Source organism: Schistosoma haematobium, chromosome ZW (genome assembly GCF_000699445.3).
Source record: "Schistosoma haematobium chromosome ZW, whole genome shotgun sequence".
NCBI lineage: Eukaryota > Metazoa > Platyhelminthes > Trematoda > Strigeidida > Schistosomatidae > Schistosoma > Schistosoma haematobium.
Window position 1 is genome coordinate 6,289,237 of NC_067195.1, and position 26,140 is coordinate 6,315,376.

The 26,140-nt window shown below is 33.7% G+C and overlaps 1 protein-coding gene across 1 annotated transcript; it reads left to right on the top strand.

The window, feature by feature from the left end:
* The first annotated feature begins 401 nt into the window (after positions 1–401).
* MS3_00002662 (uncharacterized protein) lies at positions 402–13,259 on the top strand. The gene is made up of 2 exons (XM_012943069.3): positions 402–639; positions 11,648–13,259. The coding sequence occupies exon 2, from the start codon at positions 11,648–11,650 to the stop codon at positions 12,215–12,217; it is 570 nt and encodes a 189-aa protein (XP_012798523.1). The 5' UTR covers positions 402–639; the 3' UTR covers positions 12,218–13,259.
* Positions 13,260–26,140: the final 12,881 nt, after the last annotated feature.

Here is a 26,140-nt window from a genome sequence, read left to right on the forward strand (position 1 = left end):
CACAACTGTTTTCTATGGGTTGTTTCATGAAAACGTAACTTCTATATATTTAAATTTAGGTATTGGCTTTTTAAGCGAACTCATAGATCGTAAATGAAAATCCCATTTTTTTATTTTTTCCCAGTAAGCACTATGTGTAACCATAAAACTGCATTAAACAGGGTGTAAATGCTTTGTAACAGGTGTCAGTTTTGACAAAACAGGTATAACCCTTAGACTATCAGGGTTTGATATAACCAATTCGATTCATAAATATCATTCTAGAAGAAAACACTGAGGCCTAGATTCCACATCAGTGTTAATAACAAACACGTGTTATGGGTTGTTTATTACGGTGGGGTAACATTGAAAAACAATAGTGGACTGAAAAATTTTCAACCAATAAATTTATCATCTAATGGGCATATGTGTGCATTTATCATTGGATGGTCAAGGCCAATTCCTATGTCTGCACTACTTTAATAGGTTAATACAAAGAACAAAAAAAAAATCAATAACGCATGTTGCCTTCACAATCATTGATCAGCTGATTTCAGCCCAGTTATAAAGTCTATAAGTGTCAGTAGACAATAAATTTCTTTGTGACAATTCTTCGTTCCTTGAAAGCAGCACAATTCTATTCGAAGTAAATTCTAAAATGTATGTTGTTTTTTTAAAAAAAAGTTATTGCTGATGTATTGATATTTATAATGTTTAAGTTTAGATTAGAGTTAGGAATAAACTGATGATACTTCTAATTATAGCTAATTCTAGTTATGAAGATTCTCATTAGCGTGTTTTTATTGTTTGACATGTCATAGAATCTCTTATTCATCTATGAAATTTACCGTTTACAAGACAAACTATAATTGTAATGGTTTTTCATAGATCTTAAGCTTTCCACTTTTGATTTTAGTTTGCTTAGCCGTTCATTTTCAATGTGTTGTCTGAAGTTATGACAGGAGTAGTTTTGATAGTCGTCTTCTCTCTAATATCTATTTATACTGGTCAGTAGGAATATTTTGTTTTGTCCCATTATATTGAGCGATTGTGTCCAGTTGAGCCTATGTTGTTAACTGATAATGAAAGATCATTTTACTCCATTGGTTTGATCTTGTATCACTGGTTGATAGTTAGTAAGTAATCTTATCAGTGGAAGCGTTCATTTTATATGCATTTTCTTACAGTGTGTGTTGTGACTTCCAATGATAATTCAATCTTAGTCTTATCAAGGAATTCTTGAATAAACTTGTTTACATAGTGATAAGCACGATAACTTACTGACGTCTAAGGAAAAGTAAGTATATTTTCCTTGAAAAAGCTTGGACCAGATTGCCAGGCGAAACGTTGGATTTACTTCAAATTCTTTCGCTGAGATTTTACAAATACATTCTTCTTCTTTAATGTCTCATAGTAACTCGGCGCCCAAATATTGTGGAACTATTCATTCAAATTTAGACGAAAGTTCTTATTTATTATTCGGCAAACTTAGGTATGGTTGAAAATTGTCTATTTTACCTTGTCAGTAGGAATTGAAACTATTCATTTTTAATCCGATCGTTGAATCTGCTTAAATAAAATATCTTTCATAGATATGATTATTTACGTGTTTACAATCTGTTACTTTCGTGGTAACAATAAATCAATTAAGGGTGAGACTATAATTTATGGACGACCTTTAAGTGACAATAAAGTGATCTTGAGAGTGTCCACTTAATAACCAGGACCAAATGAGGGTTGTAAACCTGTGTAAGGAATTAAAATTACGATTTACAGTTGATTTAGGGTTTTCATCACGAACTGATATCAGCTATAATGCCAAAATTCTATTTAGCCAAATGGATGAGTGAACTTCGTTTCAAAATCCGAGATCTGTTATCTTATACGTGATTGGTTCATCCATAAGTTAAAGTCTCCCCCATACAAGTATGTTAAGGCGTTCTTCAATGTTTTAACTTAAAATGCTTAACTGATTTGTCTTACTGGATATGTATTGAATATTTGTCAAAGTTATTGTTGTTAAACAGTTTCTTGTTTTCATTGTTTCAACATATTCAGTAAATACTTAGTTATTTATATCATCAAATACTAATGTTATAGCCTAAGGTGGTAGTAGCAAAAATGTTTATACCTTTGAGTGTTGCAATACGTCAAAAGTATCCAAGTTTTGATGTAACTGTCCGTTAAAAAAGCTTCCATAATTAGTACTGTAGTTTATGGACTATTTGGCAAAATATTTTAGTCCTTAATGAAATAAGTCATTGATATTGCGATAAGACAGTAGAACAAGTTAAGGTCATACATTGTATATCTGATAGAATAGTTCAAAAATTTGTATACATTCATTGTGGTCAGTTACATTTACTTGTATCAGAAGGGTTTTTGTGGAGATTGTAGTAATTTCAGCAGTTGAGATCATGAGTCAATGGATGCTAGAATTTATCGAACCCAGGACTTATCAGTCTCGCGAGGCGGGGTCGTGGATGTGCACTCTTGAGGAGTCCCACAGTAGGACGAAACGGCCGTCCAGTGCTTCTATATTTCCCATGGTTGTCTAGCTTCAATTGACTCACGATCTCAACTGTTGACATTTACTTGTATTTTTTTAAAAATCGAGTTTTTTCAAAAATCAATTCAAGACAGATTTCATTGATATTTTTGTTTCATTTATAAAGTTGGAAACATTGAAACATAACTGAGAGTCATTGGAAAGACTGTATTATTGTTGAGCATGTTGATGTACTAAAAGAATTTGGTTTTTAATACCTATTGAACAACTGTTAAAAGCTGATTAACTTTTACTTTGAACATCCCTAATAGATAGACAGTTTTATAAAAGAACAAAAGTTATACCAATTCAGCCAGTATTAAGCTAATCTTATCAAAACCATCATCATGTCGATTACATCATTACTATCATCAACTCTAATGACTTGTGAATTATGCTAGTTTATGAAAGTTTGAGAGTTGATTTGACCGATATAAATAATTAAAGGATAGTAATAATAGCATATACATAAAGGAATTCGATTTATGCTATTTGTTATTATATAGCAGAAATCAAAATCGGTAATCATCATAATAACTTTATATTTCTTGCAAACCTTCATATGCCTCTGTCTGACTTGTATTAAACAGTGTTATTCATAAATATTTATCCAATACTCAGTTTATAGAAATAGATATTCTCTTACTTAATAGATCAGTATTACATCACATGTTATTAACAATATTCATCTGTAGAACGGATATTCTCTATGTTCGAACGTCAATAGTACTAAATTGCATATTATATATGTAATCCAATAGTGCTCACAATTCATATGTTATAAATTAATGTAATAAAGAATAGTTGATCAGTATAGGTACTTTAAAATCTGAATAAACTGATGTTTGTATTTAAAAGTTAGATGGCTAGTAGAAATAGACAATCCTGGAACTTTATGAACAAATATACTGGCATCAAAGTCTGAATCATAGATGTTAAACATCTATATGGAAGATTTGCTCGGTGAAATGTTAATTCGGTGATTACACTAAACAGTTAAGAAAGAAATTGTTCATTAGAGTTAGGCTGCATCTAGTTCCTCACTCCCTTGACGTTCGAAGGTGATACCGAAACTATAATACGAAATATCTAATTTAGAAAATTCCTTTTGTGATAGACAGTTCTACTGTCCTTTGGTGAACAAGTTATATTGGTCAGTATTTAATCAATTTACAATTCATTTATAGTGATGGGTCGATCCAAAATTACTTGATCTTATGTCATATTTTCAAGAGGCTTATAAAGCTAACAACTTACTTACGCCTGTTACTCCTCATGAAGGAGCATAGGCCGCTCACCAGCATTCTCCATCCAACCCTGTCCTGGGCAATCCTTCCCACCTCCTTCCAGTTGTAATTCATCCTTTTCATATCTGCTTCTATTATCCGACGCAATGTGTTCTTTGGCCTTCCTCTTTTTCGCTTCCCTTCAGGATTCCAAGTTAGGGCTTGCCTCGTGATGCAGTTTGACGATTTGCGTAATGTATGTCCTATCCATTTCCATCGTCTTTTCCTAATTTCCTCTTCAGCTGGAAGTTGGTTTGTTCTCTCCCACAGAAGGCTATTGCTGATGGTATCCGGCCAATGGATGTTGAGTATCTTGCGTAGACAGCTATTTATAAATACTTGTACTTTCTTGATTGTGGTTGTTGTAGTTCTCCAAGTTTCAGCTCCATACAGTAGAACTGCCTTGACGTTAGTATTGAAGGTTCTCACTTTGATATTCGTTGAAAGTTGTTTTGAGTCCCATATGTTCTTCAATTGAAGGAATGCTGTCCTTGCTTTGCCAATCCTCGCCTTTACGTCTGCATCTGAACCTCCTTGTTCATCGATGATGCTTCCTAGGTATGTGAAGGACTCTACATCTTCCAGAGTTTCGCCATCAAGAGTGATTGGATTGCTGTTTTCCGCTTTGAATTTGAGGACAAGAGTTAGTCAGTTTTAATGATCCACATTATTAATAGTATTCATCCTATTCTGCCTAAATGAGAATCTTTTAAGTGGAAGGAGTAATGCCCTTTACAACTAGAAAAAACGTGGAGTGTTAGGGATAATATGAATACATACTTTCTGTTATGGAAGATCCACCTAGAGGAGTTGGAAAACCCTAATTCCAAACGAACAGTGCACATGGGCTCTAGGGGACAAAAGGCATATGAACCTATTGTTTGTCACTGGCTACTATGGGATTACATCTCGTTAAGTTGCCCCATTGCCTTGAGGATAAGGCTTTCAGTTCAAAGTTTCGCTTCCTCTGAAATATGGAGGTCTTCATGTTGGAAACGTTAGATCCCCAGAACTCCGTTGGGAAAGGACCTAATTTTGTAATTTTATTTAGAAAATTTGAATTTCTTTGTTTTCCCCACTCCAAGCTTGGACTTCTCCCTCTAGTTAGCGGGGCTGGGACGCATCACTAGCAAGCTACTGGTCTTTGGTCACCGAGTCTTGTTTCTCGTTCGCAGATTAAGTGAACTCGTGATAGGTTCAACCCTAGCACTTCATAATCCAGTCAACCATAAGACGAAAGAGAAAAGTTGACTGTAGAAACTTAGGAGCAATTTAATGAACGGAATATTTTCTCTCCATTTATTCATGTTTTAAAATAAGTTCCGAACTTATGTATAATATATATACATCTATATAGTTCTCTTTTAATCTTGCTACTATTATAATTAAATTATAGTTATTTTGCTTAATAACTGATGTGTTAGCTAGGTTTAAATATTCGCATACAATTAAGAAGCTGTTAATGAAATTATAATCCAGTAATCGCTTTTCTGTTTCATAATTTAAAAAATAAAATATGTATCGGGATTTGTGGAGATTGTAGTATTTTAACAGTTCTAACAGATCCTGTTAGATATGAACACCATTAGATGCTGGTTCACTGATCTGGAGGTTAAGCGATTGTGCATCAGAGCGAAGATCCTGGATTAAAATCCTGTATGCGTGATCGTCGACGTGCATTGCTGAGGAGTCTCATACTGGGATGAAATGGCAATCCACTACTTCCGGGTTTTCAGTAGTGGTCTAGTTTAGATTGATTGATAAATTGATCTGTTAAAATAAAATATGTAATTGAATTTAACAAATGAACGACCTTTGAGTGACTCTAGACTGACCTTGAGAGTGTCCACTTAATAACCAGGACCAAATGAGAGTTAAAAACCTGTGTGAGGAATTAAAATTATGATTTACAGTTGAAGATTAAGGTTAGGAATTAGATTTCGGGTATTCATCACGAACTGACATAAGCTATAATGTCAAAACTCTATTTAGCCAAATGGATGAGTGAATTTCGTTTCAAAATTCGAGATCTGTTATCTTATACGTGATTGGTTCGTCCATAAATCATAGTCTCACCAAAATGACAATAATATTTGATAATCATCTATGAATAAAATACATATAAACATAAGTTTTATGCTATTGATGTATTGTAAGTTAAAGGATTATGTTACAAATTATGTCTTAAAGTGATCACTCGTAGATTACCACTATTACGATAAGATGATAAGTCTTTGAGATTTGAACGCTATATTCGTCTCTTAAGCTATTCTGTAACCCCCAAGCTAGAACTATACGGCGACCCGAACACGAGAGAGAATACTCAAAGTATGCGAGAAGTAGTTTACTCCAAGGTTCATTTTAATACAGAAAATACAGGGTTTTTATAATATTTTAAATGTCCTTGGGTTGCTAGAAGATTCTGGAATGCTACTAAACATAGTAGCAGTGTAGCAGCCGACCAATCAGAGCCCCTGCATGTGATGTTTTGTTTCCTTGATATTTTTGACTAAGACTTCAAGTGAATGCTGATTGGATGAAACACTTCTCAGTGTTTCCTGATGCTTGAATGTCTTGTGCAAGCAATTTTCTGGATCACCCTAACATAAGAAATCTTCCTCAGATGGTTATAACATATTGATTTTATATTGTTAAGCGATAAGACTTTTCAAGATCTAAAGACTACATACTATATACCTAGTTTTTGTTGAAAAGCTTAGATATTTTAAACAGTTAAATCAAATATATTACTCACTTACTTATGCCCGTTACTCCCAGTGGAGAATAGGCCGCCGACCAACATTCTCCAGCCCACTCTGTCCTCGACCTTCCTTTCTACTCCTACTAAATTGTTATTCATTCTTCTCATATCTGTCTCCATTTTCCGGAGTAGTGTGTTCTTTGCTCTTCCTCTACTCGTTTGGCCCTGAGGATTCCATGTGAGCGCTTGTCTTTCCTTAATGTGTGTCTTATCCACTTCCAGCGACTTTTCCTGATTTCTTCCCCCAATGGGATCTGGTTTGTTAACTCTCACAGTATGTTGTTGCTGGAAGTGTCTAGCCAATGGATCCGAAATATGTTTCGTATATAGCTGTTAATAAACACTTGTATCTTCTGGTTAATTGCTTTCGTACTTCTCAAAGTTTCCACCCCATACAGTAGAACTGTCAAGACATTTGTATTCGAAATTCTGACTTTGGTTTTGTTTGACAGTTGTTTTGAGTTACATATGTTCTTCAGTTGTAGATATTCTGCTCTTGCTCTGTCAATCCACGTCTTTACATAAATAAAATATATAGAGCATATAACTTGATTCCAACTTTGATCGTAAGTCGCTATTATTTCTAGAATTGTTGAAAAGGAGATAGTAATGTACCGAAAGATCTAGAAATCCTAAACTCTATCCGGATTACATTATTAGTGTGCTTTACTGAACAGTATAGAATCAAGATAAATGAGCTGAAGTGTTCTGTAGTTTTCATTGATATCATTATATAATATAAACGTTATTTTGTTAGAATGATTGCCTAGTTATTCAGTAGATTAATACCCGTCAGTTAGTGAAATCATTTGATGTTGGTCTGTTCAACTACTTACATATATCCTAGTTATGTTCATGTTGGGGTGATCCAGAAATCGCTTGCAAAAGACAAGCAAGCATCAAGAAACACTAAGAAGTGTTTCGTCCAACCAGCGTTCATTTGGAGTCTTGGTCAGAAATATCAAGGTAGCGAAACGTCACATGCGGAAACTCTGACTGGTTTGCTACTATAGTGCTACTATGTTTAGTAGCATTCCAAAATATTCCAACGACCCAAGGACATTTAGATATAGTATAAAAACCCTATATTTTCTGAAATAAAATGAACCTCGGAGTAAAGTATTTTCCCTCATACTTGTGTCTCCTCTCTGGTGTTCAAATCGCTGTGCAGTTCTAGCTTTCGGGGTACCAGAATAGCTTAGGAAACTAATATAGCGTTCAATCGATAAGACTTATCAGTTCAGCTAGCTGTTTTGTTTATCAGTACTTAAAATCTATTAATTCCTTATGTTTTCCATACTTTTCATTATCTAATTTCATTTCCTTGATAGGTATTCAATAATAATGATTCTATGATTAGTTTTAGTTTTTATTTTCAATCTATTCACTTTTCTCTTACTATACCCAAAGATAAACTGTACTTACTAAAACTATTGACTAATTTTTCAACATTCTACTTGTTGATAAATGAATGGATGATTACATTTATCATACAACTAAATGATAGTATCAAGCAACCAGTGATGACCATGTATTATCTCCAATTGATTAAAGTTCAAAATATATTCCATAAGGTATCAGTTCAATGACCTAGAGGTCGAAAGTTCGTGTCAGAGTGAAGGTCTTAAGTTTCATCATCGGTGAAATAATACATGTGTGCTAATGATCAATTTCATATTCGAACAAAACAACTGTTCAATATTTCCTAATACTTAATAGAAACTTAATTAGAATCATTGAATGATGTAGTCTATGGATAATATAGAAATATTTCTGTCTAACATCTGGTATATATCTTTCTACAATTTACCCATGAAAAAATAGTCTAGCAACTAAGTTTTGTGCTTTACCAAGACAAACTTATAAAAATAAGTAATATATATATATACATAGTGTCCAGTAATCTATCTATACAAACTGATTCATTTTCAATGTTGAAAAATCTATTTCTTAATTTAAACTTATATAATCATTTTTGTAAGCAATGATGGATAGTGGCTAGCAGTGGAATCCAGGACGCGCATTTCATCCTATTTAGGACTCGTCAGCTGGATATATATTCATCTCAGAGTTGATGTTCACTCTGGGACTCGAACCCATTACCATTCGCTTCAAACTCCATCGCTTTATCCACTTAGCTACTGAGTCCTGATAGCCACTTGCTTGTGCAATGGGGTGAATTTCACTTCACTTGGTATTATTTGGCTTGTATCTTCCCACTGATATTTAGCACTGCAATTGATCAGTCCAGGATTCCACTGCTAGCCACTATCCATCATTGTTTACAAAAAGCTTGTGAATTAAGGCAATATCAAGGCATACTCACAGTATGCACATATGCCGATAACAGACTGATCAATTTCAGTTTTAAACGTTATTGGGAAGATACAAGCCAAATAATACCAAGTGAATTATATTATCATTCCGCTAATAGGTTTGTTAATATAAAATGAAGGTAAATAATACGCATTTTCTTGGGAAAAGGGATACTTTTAGTTAAATAATTTATAACCGCAGGTAGTTTGTATTAGAAATCTCTAATTTATAATTAAATGGATATATGAAAAATCTTTGTCAAATAAAAAGTCTAATATGAATGTCAGAAAGGGTTTTTGTGGATATTTTATTAATTTAATAGTTAAATTCATGAGTCAATCAAAGCTACACTACCATGGAGACCCTGAGACTCCTCAGCAGTGTGCATTCACGATCCCACTCGTGGAATTCGAACTCAAGACCCATCGGTCTCGTGCGCGAACGCTTAACCTCTAGATCACTGAGTCGGCATTGAATCCGGCGAGTGGGATCGTGGATGCGCACTGCTGAAGAGTCCTATACTTAGACGAAACGGCAGTCCAGTGTTTCAAGGTTTTCCATGGTGGTTTAGCTTTAATTGATTCATGAATTTAACTATTAATATTAATGTACCTATGATAGATATCGTTGGAGTATGAACTTTAATGATTGAAAAATGATGAGTAAATATCTCAACCATTGAGTCAGAATATTTTGGTTTGAATATAGTGTGAATGAAGTAATAGATAAGTTACAGAATACGCTATGAAACAATGGTTCTCTACTCAATTCCCTAAAAAAGTATGCGTTTGGACCGAAGAAGAGGTAAACAGCTGACAATGATTACCTCATTTAAAAGAAGATATGATGATATATATTTTAACACACCAACTTGGCAAATCTGTTGAAATTACACTTACCTCTGCACAGTTGTATGTTACCTTCCCTATTAAACTGGTAATTAAACAATGATTCAAAGATAAGAATTCGATGATGGGCTTTTTGATGTATGTAATAATTCGACAGCTCTTGTGCAGCTAATTACACAGGTCGTACTCAGTGGGATTTATCATTGCGTGTTTGTGAATATAAAACTTCATGGTTAGGAAAAAGAGTCATGAAATCCGTCAACAGCGTGATACTTTCCACTCAGTAGAAAACAAATATCACGTCAAAACAGATCAACTCTTCTTTGATCTCTGGAAAGTTTTGAATAACCTATATAAAAGAGTAATACTAACGTTCCTCTAACTAGAGGAAGTCGTCGGAATCAACTCTGAAAAAAGTGGAACTTATACATCTAAAAAAGGAGCATTCACCAACTCCGTTTACTGTGAATTACAATTGGATCATCCTATATATAAGTCACAAATCAAAAACCTTTACTCTTCATAACCCTTTTATATTTATCACTGTTTTAATCTATTTTCAGTTTTAATATTCGTCTCTCTCGATACATATAAATTTCTTATAGTAATTATCATGACGGCACTTGCATATTATATTCTCTCGTTTCTATTGTCATTATCTGAACTAACTTTACAGAACATTCTTCCCATTATCCACTTTATTCGCGTGATTTATTTTATTACACTGACTGGAACTGTACACCTTACAACAAATTTTCCTATATGGTTCTTCAGTAACCTTTAGAATTTACAAAATACAACTGTGAACGTATTTTACCCATAAAATCTACAAAAGTCCACCATTTAAACATATAACATTGTTTAATATACCTGCTTATGTATCCCACTGTAATAAAATAATTATGGATTTATAACTTAAGATTCTGATGACGAGGCGATTGGAAACAATAGTTCACCCAAATATTCCTTATTTTTGAATATTTTATAGAGATCGTCAAACAGTTAAAAAAACTGTTGTAACATATAACCAATTTATATTTGCATGGTTTATCAATCCAGTGATTTGTGTGGACCAATGTTAGACCACCATTGAAAACCTGGAAACACGAGATGACCGTTTCGTTCTAGTATGCGACGCCTCAGCAACGCACATCCACAATCCCGCACGTGGGGCTCGAACCCATGACCCTCGGTTTCGTGTGTGAACGCTTAACCTGTAGAACATGTTGTAACTTTAAGCCCGGTTAATTATCACGCGATTTATTTGCCAATCGAAATGCGGCTTATACAATTATAGTACTGAGTCAAACTAATGACGTTCGACCAGTATGAGCAGCCTAGCGTCCTTACACATAATATTAGTTCATTAATAGTTCACAGAAGTTACCAGTTATTTAATATTCACTAGGTTATAGCATAACAGTGATACGGCATCCAACGGTGTTAATGTCTAATTCCAACCAATCCAGGATACTGAGCGATTGGTCATCATTGTCTTTAGTGTGTAACTCAATTCATTAATTCGATTCATCTTTATCAAGTAACAGTAAATAGGAATTGAGATGTTAAACTGAAATTACATATATTCAACGTGTGATATTTTATATAAGCTGGTTAAATCAAATAAATTATTAAAGCATCATTAACATTATTTTACGGAAGTTTTATAAACTTGTGTTTATATGCATTACATTTTGTCTATTAAAAGTAAGAAACCTCAAATGTTGATAAAGGGTACTTATGATCTTGATCAATTATAGACATGCTATGAAAGGTTAGACTCATAGAATGTATATTTTATAATGTTTTTATTCTATCGACTAAAAATCTTTCGTTATGCTTAACCATTTTTGTGTTCGTCCCAGTTTTTCGATTATTAACATTTTACATTTCTTTTATACACTAACAGATGCCTGGAATTGTAATGGACAGAAATACTGGATCTACCATTGGTACCACACCACATGGCCGATGGATTGATCAACAGCAATATCTTGTTGAAACATATCGTCAGATTCGTACAAATTTAGGTCAGTTAGAAGCTGAAATAGAAGCTGCACGATTAAGAGTCACTGATTGGACACGACTAAGACGACATCCTAGTCGTAGTCGTAGTTTGAGTCATGCTAGTGTTTCAACTACTGCAAGCAGTTTATTAAGTTGTAGTACATTTGAAAGTGGTGCAACCGATGCTTCATTTTTAAATGTTACAACAGATGGTACTACTGGTTCATCATGTCATTCATCATGTTCATCAACATGTGGTATTCAACTACCTTCAGAAATGGCAGCTAAATTAAGTGCAGCAACATTAATTTCAGCATTTTTAGCTGCAAGTCATGATTTCACTCAAGATAAAACTCAAGATTCAACTATTTCAGATCATTTAGAACAACCTATTAGAGCTCGTACACCAGATCAATGTTCTTCGTCTAATAGGTCACGTTCCAACAGATCAATCTCACCTTCATCACGATGAAATGATTAAATATACACGAGGCAATATATATATATAAATATATATCTATATACTCAGGGTAATGGGTATTCATAATAAGTTTGATGACATAAATCTAAATTCATTTCATGGTTGACTTTCATAACATTCTGGATCTAATTAATAAAAGAAATGCATTTTTACTAAATATTCCATTTCATTCATTGATACAAAATAACAGATTTGTATTTGCATTGATTTACATACAGTACTTTACATCTTTTTATTTACTTTATATATACTCATATATATATGTAACCATTTATGGTCATAATTATGTTGTGTGATTGTTGTTGTTGTTTTCATAAACATGCTGTAGGTCTGTCTTTCAAGCTTATTATTAAATCACTTTAAAAAAGGAAACAACGTAAATATCAACTATGTACTTTTAATAAATTGTCATCCTTTTTTCTTACTTATTTATTTACTTACGCCTGTTACTCTTCATGGAGGAGTATAGGCCGCCCACTAATCCTTTTTTCTTGATTTAACGAATTATGATGCATTATATGTCTGTGAAATATTAGTTAAACATTGAATAATTATTACATTTGTGGAGTGTTGGAATATTGAATGTTTTTTCTTGAAAGAGTCCATTTGTCTTTTTGAAAGTGTCCTCTTTTGCTGTTGTTGTTGTTAAGTTCATCTGTAAATTCAATGATTTTTTCGTTTGTTCATCATTAAGTGGTTCATTAGCTACTGTCTTTTCTTTTCAAGTGATCCAATTCATTTTAATAATACTTTTTTTTAAAGAAAAAAATAGACTGTAAACTTCTTCTATTTGTGTTTTGACAATGGTGACATCATGGTTACAATTTGCGGGAATCTAGTTTCATCTTTCAGGAGTTTCTTTTCTTTGGCAGTATTATTAGAAAGGCATTCTGTTGAGTTCATGAGTCAATTGAAGCTATACTACCTGGAAGCACTGGATGGATGTTTCACCCTATTACGGGAATACTCAGTAGGGGGCATTCACGATCTTGCCCTGCGGGATTTGAACCCAAGACCTATTCGAATTCGGGACCTACTGGTCTTAATCTCTACAACAATGTCAAGGTGTAACTTCAACCAATCCACACAACTAAGCCACTGCCCACCAATGGCTTAGTTTTAAAATCATATTCGAGCCACAAAGACTATAGGATTACTTAGATCTCATTTTATAGTTGAACTAATAGGATGGTAATTATCAGTGTAAGATTGTGAAGATTGTTAATTTTTTGATTGAGATTATGAATCGATAAATGTTAGACCATCACTGAAAACCTGGAAGAACTGGACGGCCATTTCATCCTAGTATGGCAATCCTCAGCATTATGGTAATCTGAATAAGTTATATGTGCATATATTTATTTCAACATTTCATACATTCACCGTGGATGCAATATGTACGTGGGATTTTCACTGATTAATATACTTACTAACAGAATTGCAAAATGTATCTTGTAACAAGTTAGCTATAAGATTATTGTGTTTTAATTAGATTCACAAGTATTGTGCTCGACAGTATTTACAATTGATTGATCACCAGGTGGTTATCAATGTCATGTACGTCAGGTACTTCTTAGTGCAGACTGAATCCTATTGACCGAGTTGCGATGTGGCCACCAGTTTTGGTGACTCGACATGCATGCATTTTGTTGAGATAAGATGGTGGTTGGAGGTAGTCAACAAGAAACCCTGAACCCAGGTTTCGTGCTATTTTGCATTTGTCAGCAAGGTGTATCCGTAGTCGTGAGGGAACCGGTGCTCCCTGACGGATTCGACCCCGTGTCATCCAGCTTCACTGTCAGAGACGTAACCACTGAGCTGTCCGCACCTCGACCAACCTCATGTAGGACTACCTCCAATCACCATCTTAACTCAACGGCAATATTATATTACATTTAGTTTACATGGCATCATTTTTATAATTTATTGAAAATACTTTATCATCATGTAGAATAAGATTTTATGCATTGAAAGTGATTGGTATTTGACATAACCATTTGACTTTCTAATTTTTACTGAAGATAGTTGACATTAAATCAGTTAACTTTCATGATATTGTTTGTAATCTATATCTCAAGTGTTCGTGGAATTATTATTATTTTGTAGATCTCAAAATAACCGTCATTGTGTTTGAGGTGGCCTGCCTGAATATCAGGGCTACCTGTTCTTGCCATCTGGATATTTCAACAACTTATCTGTTTCATTGATTATTTTAACACATCATAATGCCTATTAATCGCATAAACCTATTCAGGTGCGTTTGTGAGAAATTTTACATTTCGTTGTACAAATTAGAAAAGAGCCTAATCGGAGACACCGTGGTGACTGGCAATATGCATCGAACAGAATATACATTAATCAAATGTCGATTCTTGAACTGCTAACATCTAACTGCAGAGCAGTCGATATTTATCTCAAGGGTCGATCAAGAAATAAGAAACGGAAACTTGTTGAAAAGCTTTGTGCTGAGAGTTCTGCATTGTACCAAAAATATAATATTGAATAAAACCACTAATAATAATAATAATATCTGATGTAGATTCCCATAATAATATTAACTTAGAATTGTGTGGTGAATTTATACTCCAAGACTCTCCCTATGTGAAAAATGGGTTAAAACATTTTCTACACTAAATATTCACTCACCATTTATTAACAAGCATTTGTCATGTTCATTTGCATTCAGAACTCATCTGTCTATCAAATTAAAAGTAAGCTACAATCATTTTGACTTAGTTTTTAGTCTAAGGATGAATGAAGTTTGAATATCAGGTTACGTTACAAGATGATCCACGAGAAACATTTTAGTTTCACAAGTCCTTAAATGTATATTTAGAGGATTTCTATCGCGTTTCTAGACTTGTTTTACACTGGTTCTTTATGTATCTTGCTGAAGAGTAAAGGATCAGAGTGAAATATGAATCTACTATCAGGCTCTTCGAAACATTTTCAGTTCGTGTTGATTGATTTTAAAAACCGTTTGAGTTTAATTTCTTCAGAATATCTTAAAATGATAAATTTCACATGAAGATGGGTTTTACAACAGTGTAATAGTTCTAACATCTGCTAATTTATGATGGCATGTTTTTGACCATAATATATCACTCAATAAGAAAGTGTAGATCAATTTTATTCACTTATAAATGTATACTTGCAATACACACTGCCAGTCAAGACACCAATAATCTGGAATAGATGCGTTTGCAGTTTGTACTTTCTTAATCTTTTTTTTCTAATGTAAACGGCATACATTTTCTGTATACTTTATTTTATTTCAATGATTGAGATCATGAGTCAATTAAAGCTAGACCACCATGGAAAACCTGGAAGCACTAGACGGCCGCTTCATCCGATTGTGTGGCTCCTCAGTAGCGAGCATCCACGATTTCGCTTCGTGAGATTCAAACATAGGACCTATCAGTGTTGCGCACGAGCGCTTAACTACTGGACCACTGAGCCGGTCGGTATCCAACAGTGTTAATATCTAACTTCAACTAATCCACGAAATTGAGTGACACATCCATTCTTTAGTGAGTTGCTATCTTACAACATACTCGGTTGAACTCCACTGGTCACTGCTTCTCACTAGAACTATAGGAAATACCTCTTGAAGTCAGTCATTCTGACTGTCATCATTTGGAACTCCAGTCCAGTGACCATTAGCATATGCTTGTACATTCATTTTATGCAGACGTTTGCGGTAAAACATACAAGTAACAAATGCATTGTGAACACAAGTATGTAACGCTAATTATAAGTGGAATACCTGAAAGCAGATGGTTGGGAAGAACAAATCGAAGAGAACGGGAACAGAGATTAATTGTTATGGCAATGAAGGAACGATGAAGTTTATGACAACTGATGGAGGATTTGGAAATGAAATATTGAACGTATGGCTTCCACATTTGATGAAAGAACTGGATTTTTTTTTAAATATATTGGTTATCACTACGTACACATTTACATATTGTTTTTTTTTACTTTATCAACGACAGCGGAAACCCATGTGGTATTAATGGTGAGATATATTTTACAGCCTAGTTTTTATGCCTTTTTCTGTCTATCGTCAGGCTTAATCAATACAGCTATTGGTTGGTCAGTAGTATAAATGTATCATTTATCCTGGGGTTTATTATATTTGACTGTATCAATTTGTCTAACCAATATATACCGATCATTCGGGAAATTACAACACTATCTCATTTATATTATGTTTGTTAATCCTTATAGTGATGATTATCATGCACCATAGACTTACAATTGAATATTATTAGATGTATATAAACATATTTGTTCGATAAAGCGTTCTTATCGGCGAATTAAAAAGGTTAAATATAATTAACTTCATAATGTTAACTATACAACTTAACAATTTGCATACACCCTCATGAATATAAATTTATATGCAAGCATTCATTGTAATTAACCTAATGTAACAATTACAGATCCCAATATGTATAAAGATAGTAAGTACATTTAACTAAACTAATACCGTATACTGATTGAAATCATGAGTTAATTGAAGCTAGACCACCATGGAAAATCTGGAAGCACTGGATGGCCGTTTCGTCCTGGCATGGGACTCCTCAGTAGTGCGCATCCACGATCCTGACTCGCGAGATTTGAACCCAGGATCCACAAAACCCCTTCTGATATTCAGATTTTTGTTTGTTTGTTTGTTTTCCTCGCTCTGTATACCTACTGTCCATCCAAATGATATTCATTATTTTGTAATATTAAATGTAGAAAAAAAGCAAAAAGAAAAAGAAAAATTTTGTACTTTTCTGGTTTTCTTTCTTTTTTTGTCGTTGCTAAAGTAATTCAGTCACATTTTTTGTTGTTGGTCTAATGTCTTCACAGTATGCAACTGTCTGGTGACATTATTGTAACAACTATTATTATGATTATTATTACTGCTAGTACGACTATTATCATCAATGGTACATTTAATCAATTATATTTTTATATACACAAATGTAACAGAAAAAGAAAGTGATCGTTTTTAAACATTAATTTGTTCATATGATAGTTATTATATAATTGTATTTAGGTTGTCCAATTTCTATACACTTTAAACTTTATATAAGCGCACTTTTGTTGTATGAATAATGGTTAGTAGTGGAATCTAGTTTGACTCGGGTTTCATCTTATTTAAGACTCGTTAGCTGGATGTACATGCACCTTAGAGTTGATGTTTGCCCCGGGAATCGAACCAAGTACCGTTCGCTTCAAATACTATCGTGTTATCCACTTAACTTCTGAGTCCTGATAGCCACTTGCTTATGCAATGGGTTGAAGTTTAAATTCACTTGGTATTGTTTCGCTTGAAACTTTTCATTGTTATTTAACACTGTAATTGATCAGTCTCTTGTTGGCATATGTGTATCATTTGCGGATCGCCTCGATATTACCTTAATTCACAAGCATTCTAAGCAGATATGGATAGTGGCTAACAGTGGGTTCGAGTCATAGAAGGAACATCAACTCTGAGATGCAAGTATATCTAGTCCCAAATAGGATGAAACGGGCGTCAAACTAAATTCCATTACTAGCCAGCATCCATATTTGCTTAGAATGTTTGTGAATTAAGACTATATCGAAGCGATCCACACAGGATGCACATATGTCAATAAGAGACTGATCGATTGCAGTCCTAAACATTAATGAGAAGATTCAAGTAAACAATACAAAATGAATTTGCACTTTTGTTATGTCTATTTAAGTATACTTTAGGAACTAGCCAATCAGAATTCAGAATATGAATTGACAGGTTTTAGCGAGAAATTTAAGTATCATGTATAGTGAGCAATAGAAATACCTTTGTATACTGCTTAAAGCGCCTAAAATGATGGCGAAAAATTAGTTTTTGCAACTACAGAGAGAAAATGATAATCTAATTCAGTCTCCTTAGATTGTATAGAGCGGGAAAATCGTCAATATCCTTAAATACTCACCATAAACTTTTAATTCTGAAACTAACCTAAACCTAGTGACATTACATTTCATTGATAAAATTAATCACATGGCACATATTAATGAATGAAATTAATTCATTCTAACCGCTTCTGTAGATATCTACATTATAGATAATGTCAGTTCGTGGTGAAAACTTTAACCCCAATTAAGAACAATGTGCGAACTTATACAAGTTCATTTCAGTCATTTTAACAATCCCAGAATAGGAACAATCTATGTCATTTAGGCTGACTTCATGTGTAATATTTGTACTGGCAGGGTAACCTAATGAAGGCATTCAGAGACAGTGGTTTTTAAAAGGAAGTTTATTTATTCACGTCACATTCTGCAGTCCCACATGTTAAAAAGGAACTGAGTTTTAAATCTGTCATAATATAAAGAAACTGAATTATGATTTTTATCTTTTAAAGCTGGTAGCTTCCTTAGATAGTCTCATTTTCACACGTAAACTGTTTCTATTGGTCATATACTAATAAATCTGATTCAGTTGAGTTTGCTGATCTTTAGGACATTACATTATTTGATGTTTCAGCATCAGTTTAGCTTCAAAAATGTGAGATTAACATTTCAAACTTTTATTATGTATGATATGGTTATGTGTTTCTTTAGGTACTATTTAAGTTGATCACTGGAATTACACTTATAGCCCTCTCCTGTTAATACACCCTTACATATCTGGGAAGTAGGGTATTCAGAATTTATTCTTTGTAACTGAGAAGCAATTATTGTGTGTAAGTTAGACAGTTTAATGAAAAATAATCTAAGTAACAATATGTTTGGTATTCCATTGTATTATCTAACAGAGAAAAGAGCTTTGCTTTCGCTAACAGATTACTGGGACTAATATAATACCTAATAATATAAGAACCAAAAACAACCAATTACTGGACATTATTGAGATCATGAGCTCACCTAATCCAGACAACAAATGAAACAATTGAACAATTGTATCATTCTAATGTGAGACTCCTTAACACTGCTCACTCACGACCAAACCACAGGGAATCGTACTCAGGAATTTCGATTTCGTAAGCAATTCACCTCTAGATACTGAACCAGAATCTCACATAATGACAATTATCATGTTTTCACTAGTGACTAATTCCAAGAGGTACATTTGGAACTCTACTGAGAAGCCGTGACCATGTTGAGTGTGATATGTTTAGCAGTTGAAGACAATGTGAGATGGTCGTGCAATATTGTCAGCTGATCGAATTTACAGATATATCACTGGATTCCATCTCAGCGATAAAAAGACCAAACGTTCATACAAGAAACCGAATGTTCTAGGTTCATGGCTAAACACAATTAAAGAATTCCATGTTAAAACCAAACTCAACTCCAATAATTCCTGGTTTTCAATAACTGTCTAATTGATATGGATTCTATAATCTCCAAAACTCTCATACCGATAGTTATTGAACAATTGAAGCTAGACCACCATGGAAAACATGGAAGCACTGGACAGCCGCTTCGTCCCAGTATGGAACTCCTCAGCAGTGCGTGCATCCACAACCCCGACCCGTGGGATTCGAACATAGGACCTCGCGCGCGAGCGCTTAACCACTGGACCACTGAGCCGGTCGGTATCCAACAGTGTTAATGTCTAACTTCAACTAATCCACGAAATTGAGTGACACATCCATTCTTTAGTGAGTTGCTATCTTACAACATACTCGGTTGAACTCCACTGGTCACTGCTTCTCACTAGAACTATAGGAAATACCTCTTGAAGTCAGTCATTAGTGAGCATATATTGATTAGTATGAGAAGAGATTTCGTGGAGATTGTAATAAATTCAATAGCTGAGATCATGAGTCAATTGAAGCTGGTTTGGAATCCCACGAATCAGGTTTGTGGATGCATGCACTGCTAAGGAGTCTCCCAACTCGAACGGACGAAACGGCCATCCAGTTCTTCCATGTTTTCCATAGTGATCTAACATCAATTGACTCGTGATCTCAACCAATGAAATTACTATAATATCCACAAAATCCCTTCTGATATGAATTATTCAACAGCTGTTTCATTTAAGTCATGAACTTTCAATATTTTAACTGATTAATTATTTATTCCCATTAGAGTTTCCTTGTTTTTCTCCTTTACACACTAGATTTATTCCTTTGAATTATATTAATGAAATAACTATAGAACTATAACAGATTTTCTTTAAATGATGAATCTATTACTTATAAACTTCTCTAAGTAAAAAGTTATGTCAATCTTATTTTATTTAAGAAAAAAAAGTAATAATAAAGTTAATGTTTCGAAAAGAAAATACATAAAAAGAGAGAAAAGAAAAAAGAAAAGAAAAAAACTCAACTTGTTTCTATACACTGGAAAAGTGAATAATTTTTATAGTTATGTAATTATTATTGTATAAGTGTATTATAGTGATTCTATTAATTATGTAAGTAAGTAAGTAAGTAAGTAAGTGAGGAAGGAAGGAAGGAAGGGAGGGAGGAAGCACTTTCCGACATCAATGAAATATTAAAGAAATTACTCTCATGATTTTTATGTAATGAACAGATTTTACATGATTTTTTTAATAAGTAGTAAGGGAAGATTAAAAGTAGTATTACTATGTACAGTTACATCAGTAGTGAAAGTTTTACCTGGTCAATTCATGCTGTGCTTATGTATACATGTACATATACATATACAGTAATTCATATATATTGTAAGCTATTATTTTAAGATTTTAAGATTTATAATCTATTCTTATATTCTTTATATACTAGGGATCTTAAATGATTATATTCTTCAGGATTTAGTTTTCGAAAGGTCGATTATATAAAGATAAAAGACAATTATGTAATATTAGTGTAGTGAATAAGAACACAAATGGGGACAATCGAATATATTTAAATATGAAGTTATAGAACATCTTAGTAAAATCTCTGAATCGAACAGTAAATATTTCACTTGCGAAATGTTAATCAATCGTCTCAGATTTCATTGTTCTTTCGCTTTTAGACCAATCGTTCTTTGTTCTCGTTCTCCTTCTTCGATCTTCTTAACCTTCTGCCGCTAGATATTTTAATTTCGATTGATGATATATACTACTGATATATGTTAACATGCCCCCGAATGCCTTCATACGACTGAGTGTAGGGAGAGTCGGCTCTCTCTCTCTCGAAATGCTTTCACATGGACACGCGTATGCAGCCACTACCACAGAAGTCCAACTCCCTGTCTTCTCGTGGCACGGGTGTTATTTACAAAATTGAGAGGATGAAATACGAATGTCCAACTCTTCAACCAGACTGGTGGGCACGGAGGATCCACCTAAGGGAGTTGGAAAACCCTGATTCCAAACTAATGGTGTACATGGGCTACAGTATTCTGTTGGAACAAATGACATATGAACCAATAGTTGGTCACTGGCTATCGTGAGACTGCATCTCCTTACGTCTCTCCACTACCTTGTGGATTAGACCTTTAGATCGAAGGCTACTGGTGTGACCCTCTAAGAAAACCATCTATTTCGGTCTGGGCACCCGGAGAGTATTACAGCCCATACACTAAACGAGTGACTTTTATGGCGCATATGTATTCGGTGCCCCTTTGTACAAATATTTATGTGCTCAAATAAATAAGCAAATATAAGTGAGTACAAATTCGCAATATCGTTTGATTAGGCGCCTATAACTTACGGATTTAGCTAAATGACATGTCACAGACAATTAAGAAAAAACTTCCCTAGGCCATTTTCGTTCCAGTCGATGAAGTTATTGCTAGCCATATGAGATACTTTGAGTTTAACTTTACTCATATTTAACTATGCCCTTGAATACTTGAAGAATTTAAGATTCAATTTTTTAATGTAGCATTATCAAGCAATGATGGAGTGTTTCTCTCTTGCAGTTTCTTTCCATAACTACTGTTTTACTAGCTTTACCATTTTTGAGATGATGAAAATTTGTAACTTAGCTAGTTGATTTTGGTGGAGTTTTATTCTCTGAGCTGGATGGTTTGGTTGTGGAGCTTTTATCGTTCTCCTGAACAACATCATCAGCACAAACTTTAAGTAGAAATGTTCGAATTTCTCCACATGTAGTTCACAGCTTGTCCTGTAGACCTCGATCTTGATTGGTTATTTTTCACCATTAACCTATTATTCTTTTCTTTTTTATTTTGTTTATATCTCTCATTGATTTGATTCTTGATTCTATAAAAATTTTTTCTGATTGGTTGATAAATTTGACTGATCCAATTCGAGTACTTCATTTGTATCTGAAGTTTAAACTGATAATATCCTACAGAAGAATGATGAAAGCTCGCTCCATAACTAAACTATCTAGTTCAAAGAACAAAACTCCATCAATATTTGCCAGTTTTATTAAATACAATACAATATTCTCATCAGTAAAGTTATATCATAGTAAAGTTAAGAAAACTTCAATGAAAATAGAATAGTCCGAAATGTTATAGTGAATAATGTGTGATATCATTTCGTTTAGACTCTATCATTTTATTCCTTATAAATTAAATGTCAATGTAGTAACAATGATTTATATCATACAAGTAGATTGTAATGTATGGCAGATAAAATATGGTAGATAAAATAAATTCACTAACATATTATCACGTCAGTCTATTCTATACAATATATATATATAAACCATGTATGATATGCCTTCTGTTGGGTTCTTTTATCTAGTTACCATTCTATGAAGTAAATGTTATAATGGTGGCATTTATCAAGGAATAAACAGAATGTTTATAATACTACTTTGATCATAGTAACATTCCGACTAGGTTTTATAAAATCATATGATTTTAACTTATATATATTTTTCTTTCAAGATTATAGTTAACTTTTAATTTGACAAATTAAACTAAATTGTAATCATTTACTGAGAAAGATTTCAAGGAGGTAGTATATTTTATAGAATATTTGACTAGTTATTTATATCAGAAGAGTAGGGGGAGGCGGTTTTTTTAAGATTGTAGTAATTTAATAGTTGAGTTCATGGGTACCGCGAACGGTATCATAGATATGCACTGGCTGAGGAGTTCTGTACTAAGACGAAGTGATCATTTAGTACTTCCAAGTTTTTTATGATGGTCTAGCTTTAAGTGATTTATGAACTTAATTATTACATAGTTATTTATAGTTAGTTTAACATTTCAGAAGGGGTTTTGTGGATATTGTAGTAATTTCATTGGTTCAGATCATGAGTCAATTGAAGCTAGACTACCGTGGAAAATTTGAAAGCACTGGATGAGACTCCTCTGTAGTGCGCATCCACAATTTCGCCTCACGGGATTCGAACCCAGGACCTATCAATCTCGAGCGCGAGCGCTTTTAAATCAAATTTCGTGTATCAGAGATAGGTTCTTTAAATTTAACGTAACTTACTCTTTTTAAAATTTATCCATTTTACATTTGTATGTTTATTATTTACTGATTCAAAAGAAGACAGGCAAAAAATTATGATGAGTAGTTTATCATGCAAACATAAAAGTTGTTAACATTTACGTAGATCAACAGATAGATACTAGAACTCTTAATGAACATTGAATTACATCACCCCTGAACGTGGTGAACTTTTTTCTACGTTGAAACAGGTATCCGAATATGTTACTCATAGGTCTTAATCTGGATGCGTACATTTCTAAAGTAGATTGATGAAACAATTTAAGTGTCCTGCTTTGTCAGAAGAAATTCGATATCATTTTAGTGAGTTCCTTAGGGATTGTATATTGTTTTTTGAAGGTGGATTAGTTAGTTGTAACAAACAATGAAGTAGATGAGATTATCAGCATCATACGAAAGTCTAATCAAAGACTACACTTCAATGTCGTGCATAGAGATTCATTTCAAGTGAGCATCGGTGTCAGACCACGCTTTCTACTCTCTCCTACCTTTTTCCATATGAAAACTTCTTCTATGTCAGGGAAAGTAACTTAGATTCAACTAAATGATTTGGACTTCTCAATTGGCCTAGCCATCCCATTCACAGCAACAAATGTAAGTGTAACTAGATGCAAGATCCTGAAATGCAACACAGTGAGCAGCAACAAAATCACAGTTGATGATGAAGCTCTTCGAGAGACAGAAGTCTTCACGTAGCTGGGTAGTATCATTAGTAAGGAAGGAGTATCTGATACGGGTTGACAAGATGAGGACAATGTCCGTATGACTGAGAGACATCTGAAACTCCAAAGAAATAGAAGCCAACACGAAAGTCAGAGTTCTCAGTACAGTAGCTATAACAGTACTGTTTTGCGGATTTAAATCGTGGAGAAATACTACAACCATTACTAAAAATGTACAGACATTGGTAATTAGTTGACTAACTAAGGTACTTCCAATCCATTGCCGAGACACCATCATCAGTAACCTACTACGGTAGAAGACGAACCATCTTCTTTAAGAAGAAATTAAGAAAAGATGTTGAAGCCGCATAGATCACACTCTATGAAAATCATCAAAGTGCAACACGTGTCAATCCCTAACTTGGAATATTGAAAGCAAAAGGAAAAGAGGCGCACTAAAAAAACATATAGCACCAGGAGTTGGAGACAAACATCAAAACAATGAACAGAATTTGGAAACAAGTGGAAGCAAAATCCAAGGACAGAACTGGTTGGAGATCCCTTGTTAGCGACCTATAACCCACGAGGAGTAGCAAGAGTAAATATAAAATATTGAAAAAATTTACTATTGATAGAATTTATTGTTTCCTTATATATTACTGTGTAATCCAATTAATTAAATAGGAGTATGAAACCATTCAAAATAATGATTGATAATTCATTTATTCCAAGAACATTATACTAATAAAAATTTCTGACAGATTAAAACAAAACTGTTGATTATTTATTTCAAACTGGATCACAAATCAAACGTTAACTTGAAATCCTGAAGGGAAACAAAAAAGAGGAAGACCGATGAATACACTGAGTCGGGAATTGAAAGTAGACATGAAAAGAATGAATAGCAACTAGAAACAAGTGGAAAGGTTTGTCTAGAGCAGAGTTGGATGGAGAATGCTGGTGAGTAGTATATACTTCTCCATGAGGGATAACAGACGTAAATAAGTAAGTACCTATCGTCTGTTCATACAGTTTAGTCTCTAAAATGAGCTTTATTTATGATAAACTGTCTTATATTAATAACACTTACACTTTTTAATCTAAAGATAAATTTCATACTGCTTAAGTATATTCGGATAGCTGAATATAATAATAATACAAAAATATCAGTCAAATGAATGATAGTTATTATTATTATTATTAGATTTATTCAATAGTATATTATTGGTAGAATATAGAATTCTCAGCACAAAGTATTTCAACTAGTTTCCCATTTCTTATTTCTTGATCGATCCTGACGATAAATATTGAGTGATCGCCAATTAGATGTTAACAGTTCAGGAATTGACATCTGAATAATGTACATTATTTTCGAGGTATATTGCCAGCAACCATAATTTCTCTGACTGAGTTCTATTGTAACTTGTACAGCGAAATGTCGTAAACGTTTCACAAACGCACCTGAATAAATTGTGCAATTAATTGACATAATGATCTGTTGAAACAAACTAATAATAGATAACTTGTTGAAATATCTAGATGACAAAAACAGCTAGCCCAGATATTCAAGCAGGCCGTTTATATGAATATTGTTATAACTTGTGGTTTTGTTTGCCCTAATAATGTATAACGTAATAATACCACCAGTCGGAGAACAGTGAATTATCGATCGGACCAATAACGCGTAAAACTCGTGCGAGCACTCTACAGTACTTATCGGTCCTGCTAACCGCCTAATCCAGCCTGTTGAGTCCAGAACACCAATCTCAGCCTCTGCAATGTGAATCATTCATTTCAAACATACTGGGTTTATATACAAACTAACCAGACAGACCACATCGTACCATAAAATGGAAAATGACATTTGTCCAGGATTTAGTCAAATGTAGCTGT

Coding starts and splice junctions, on each gene's coding strand:
- MS3_00002662 (XM_012943069.3), top strand. CDS start 11,648: ATGCCTGGAATTGTAATGGACAGAAATACTGGATCTACCATTGGTACC.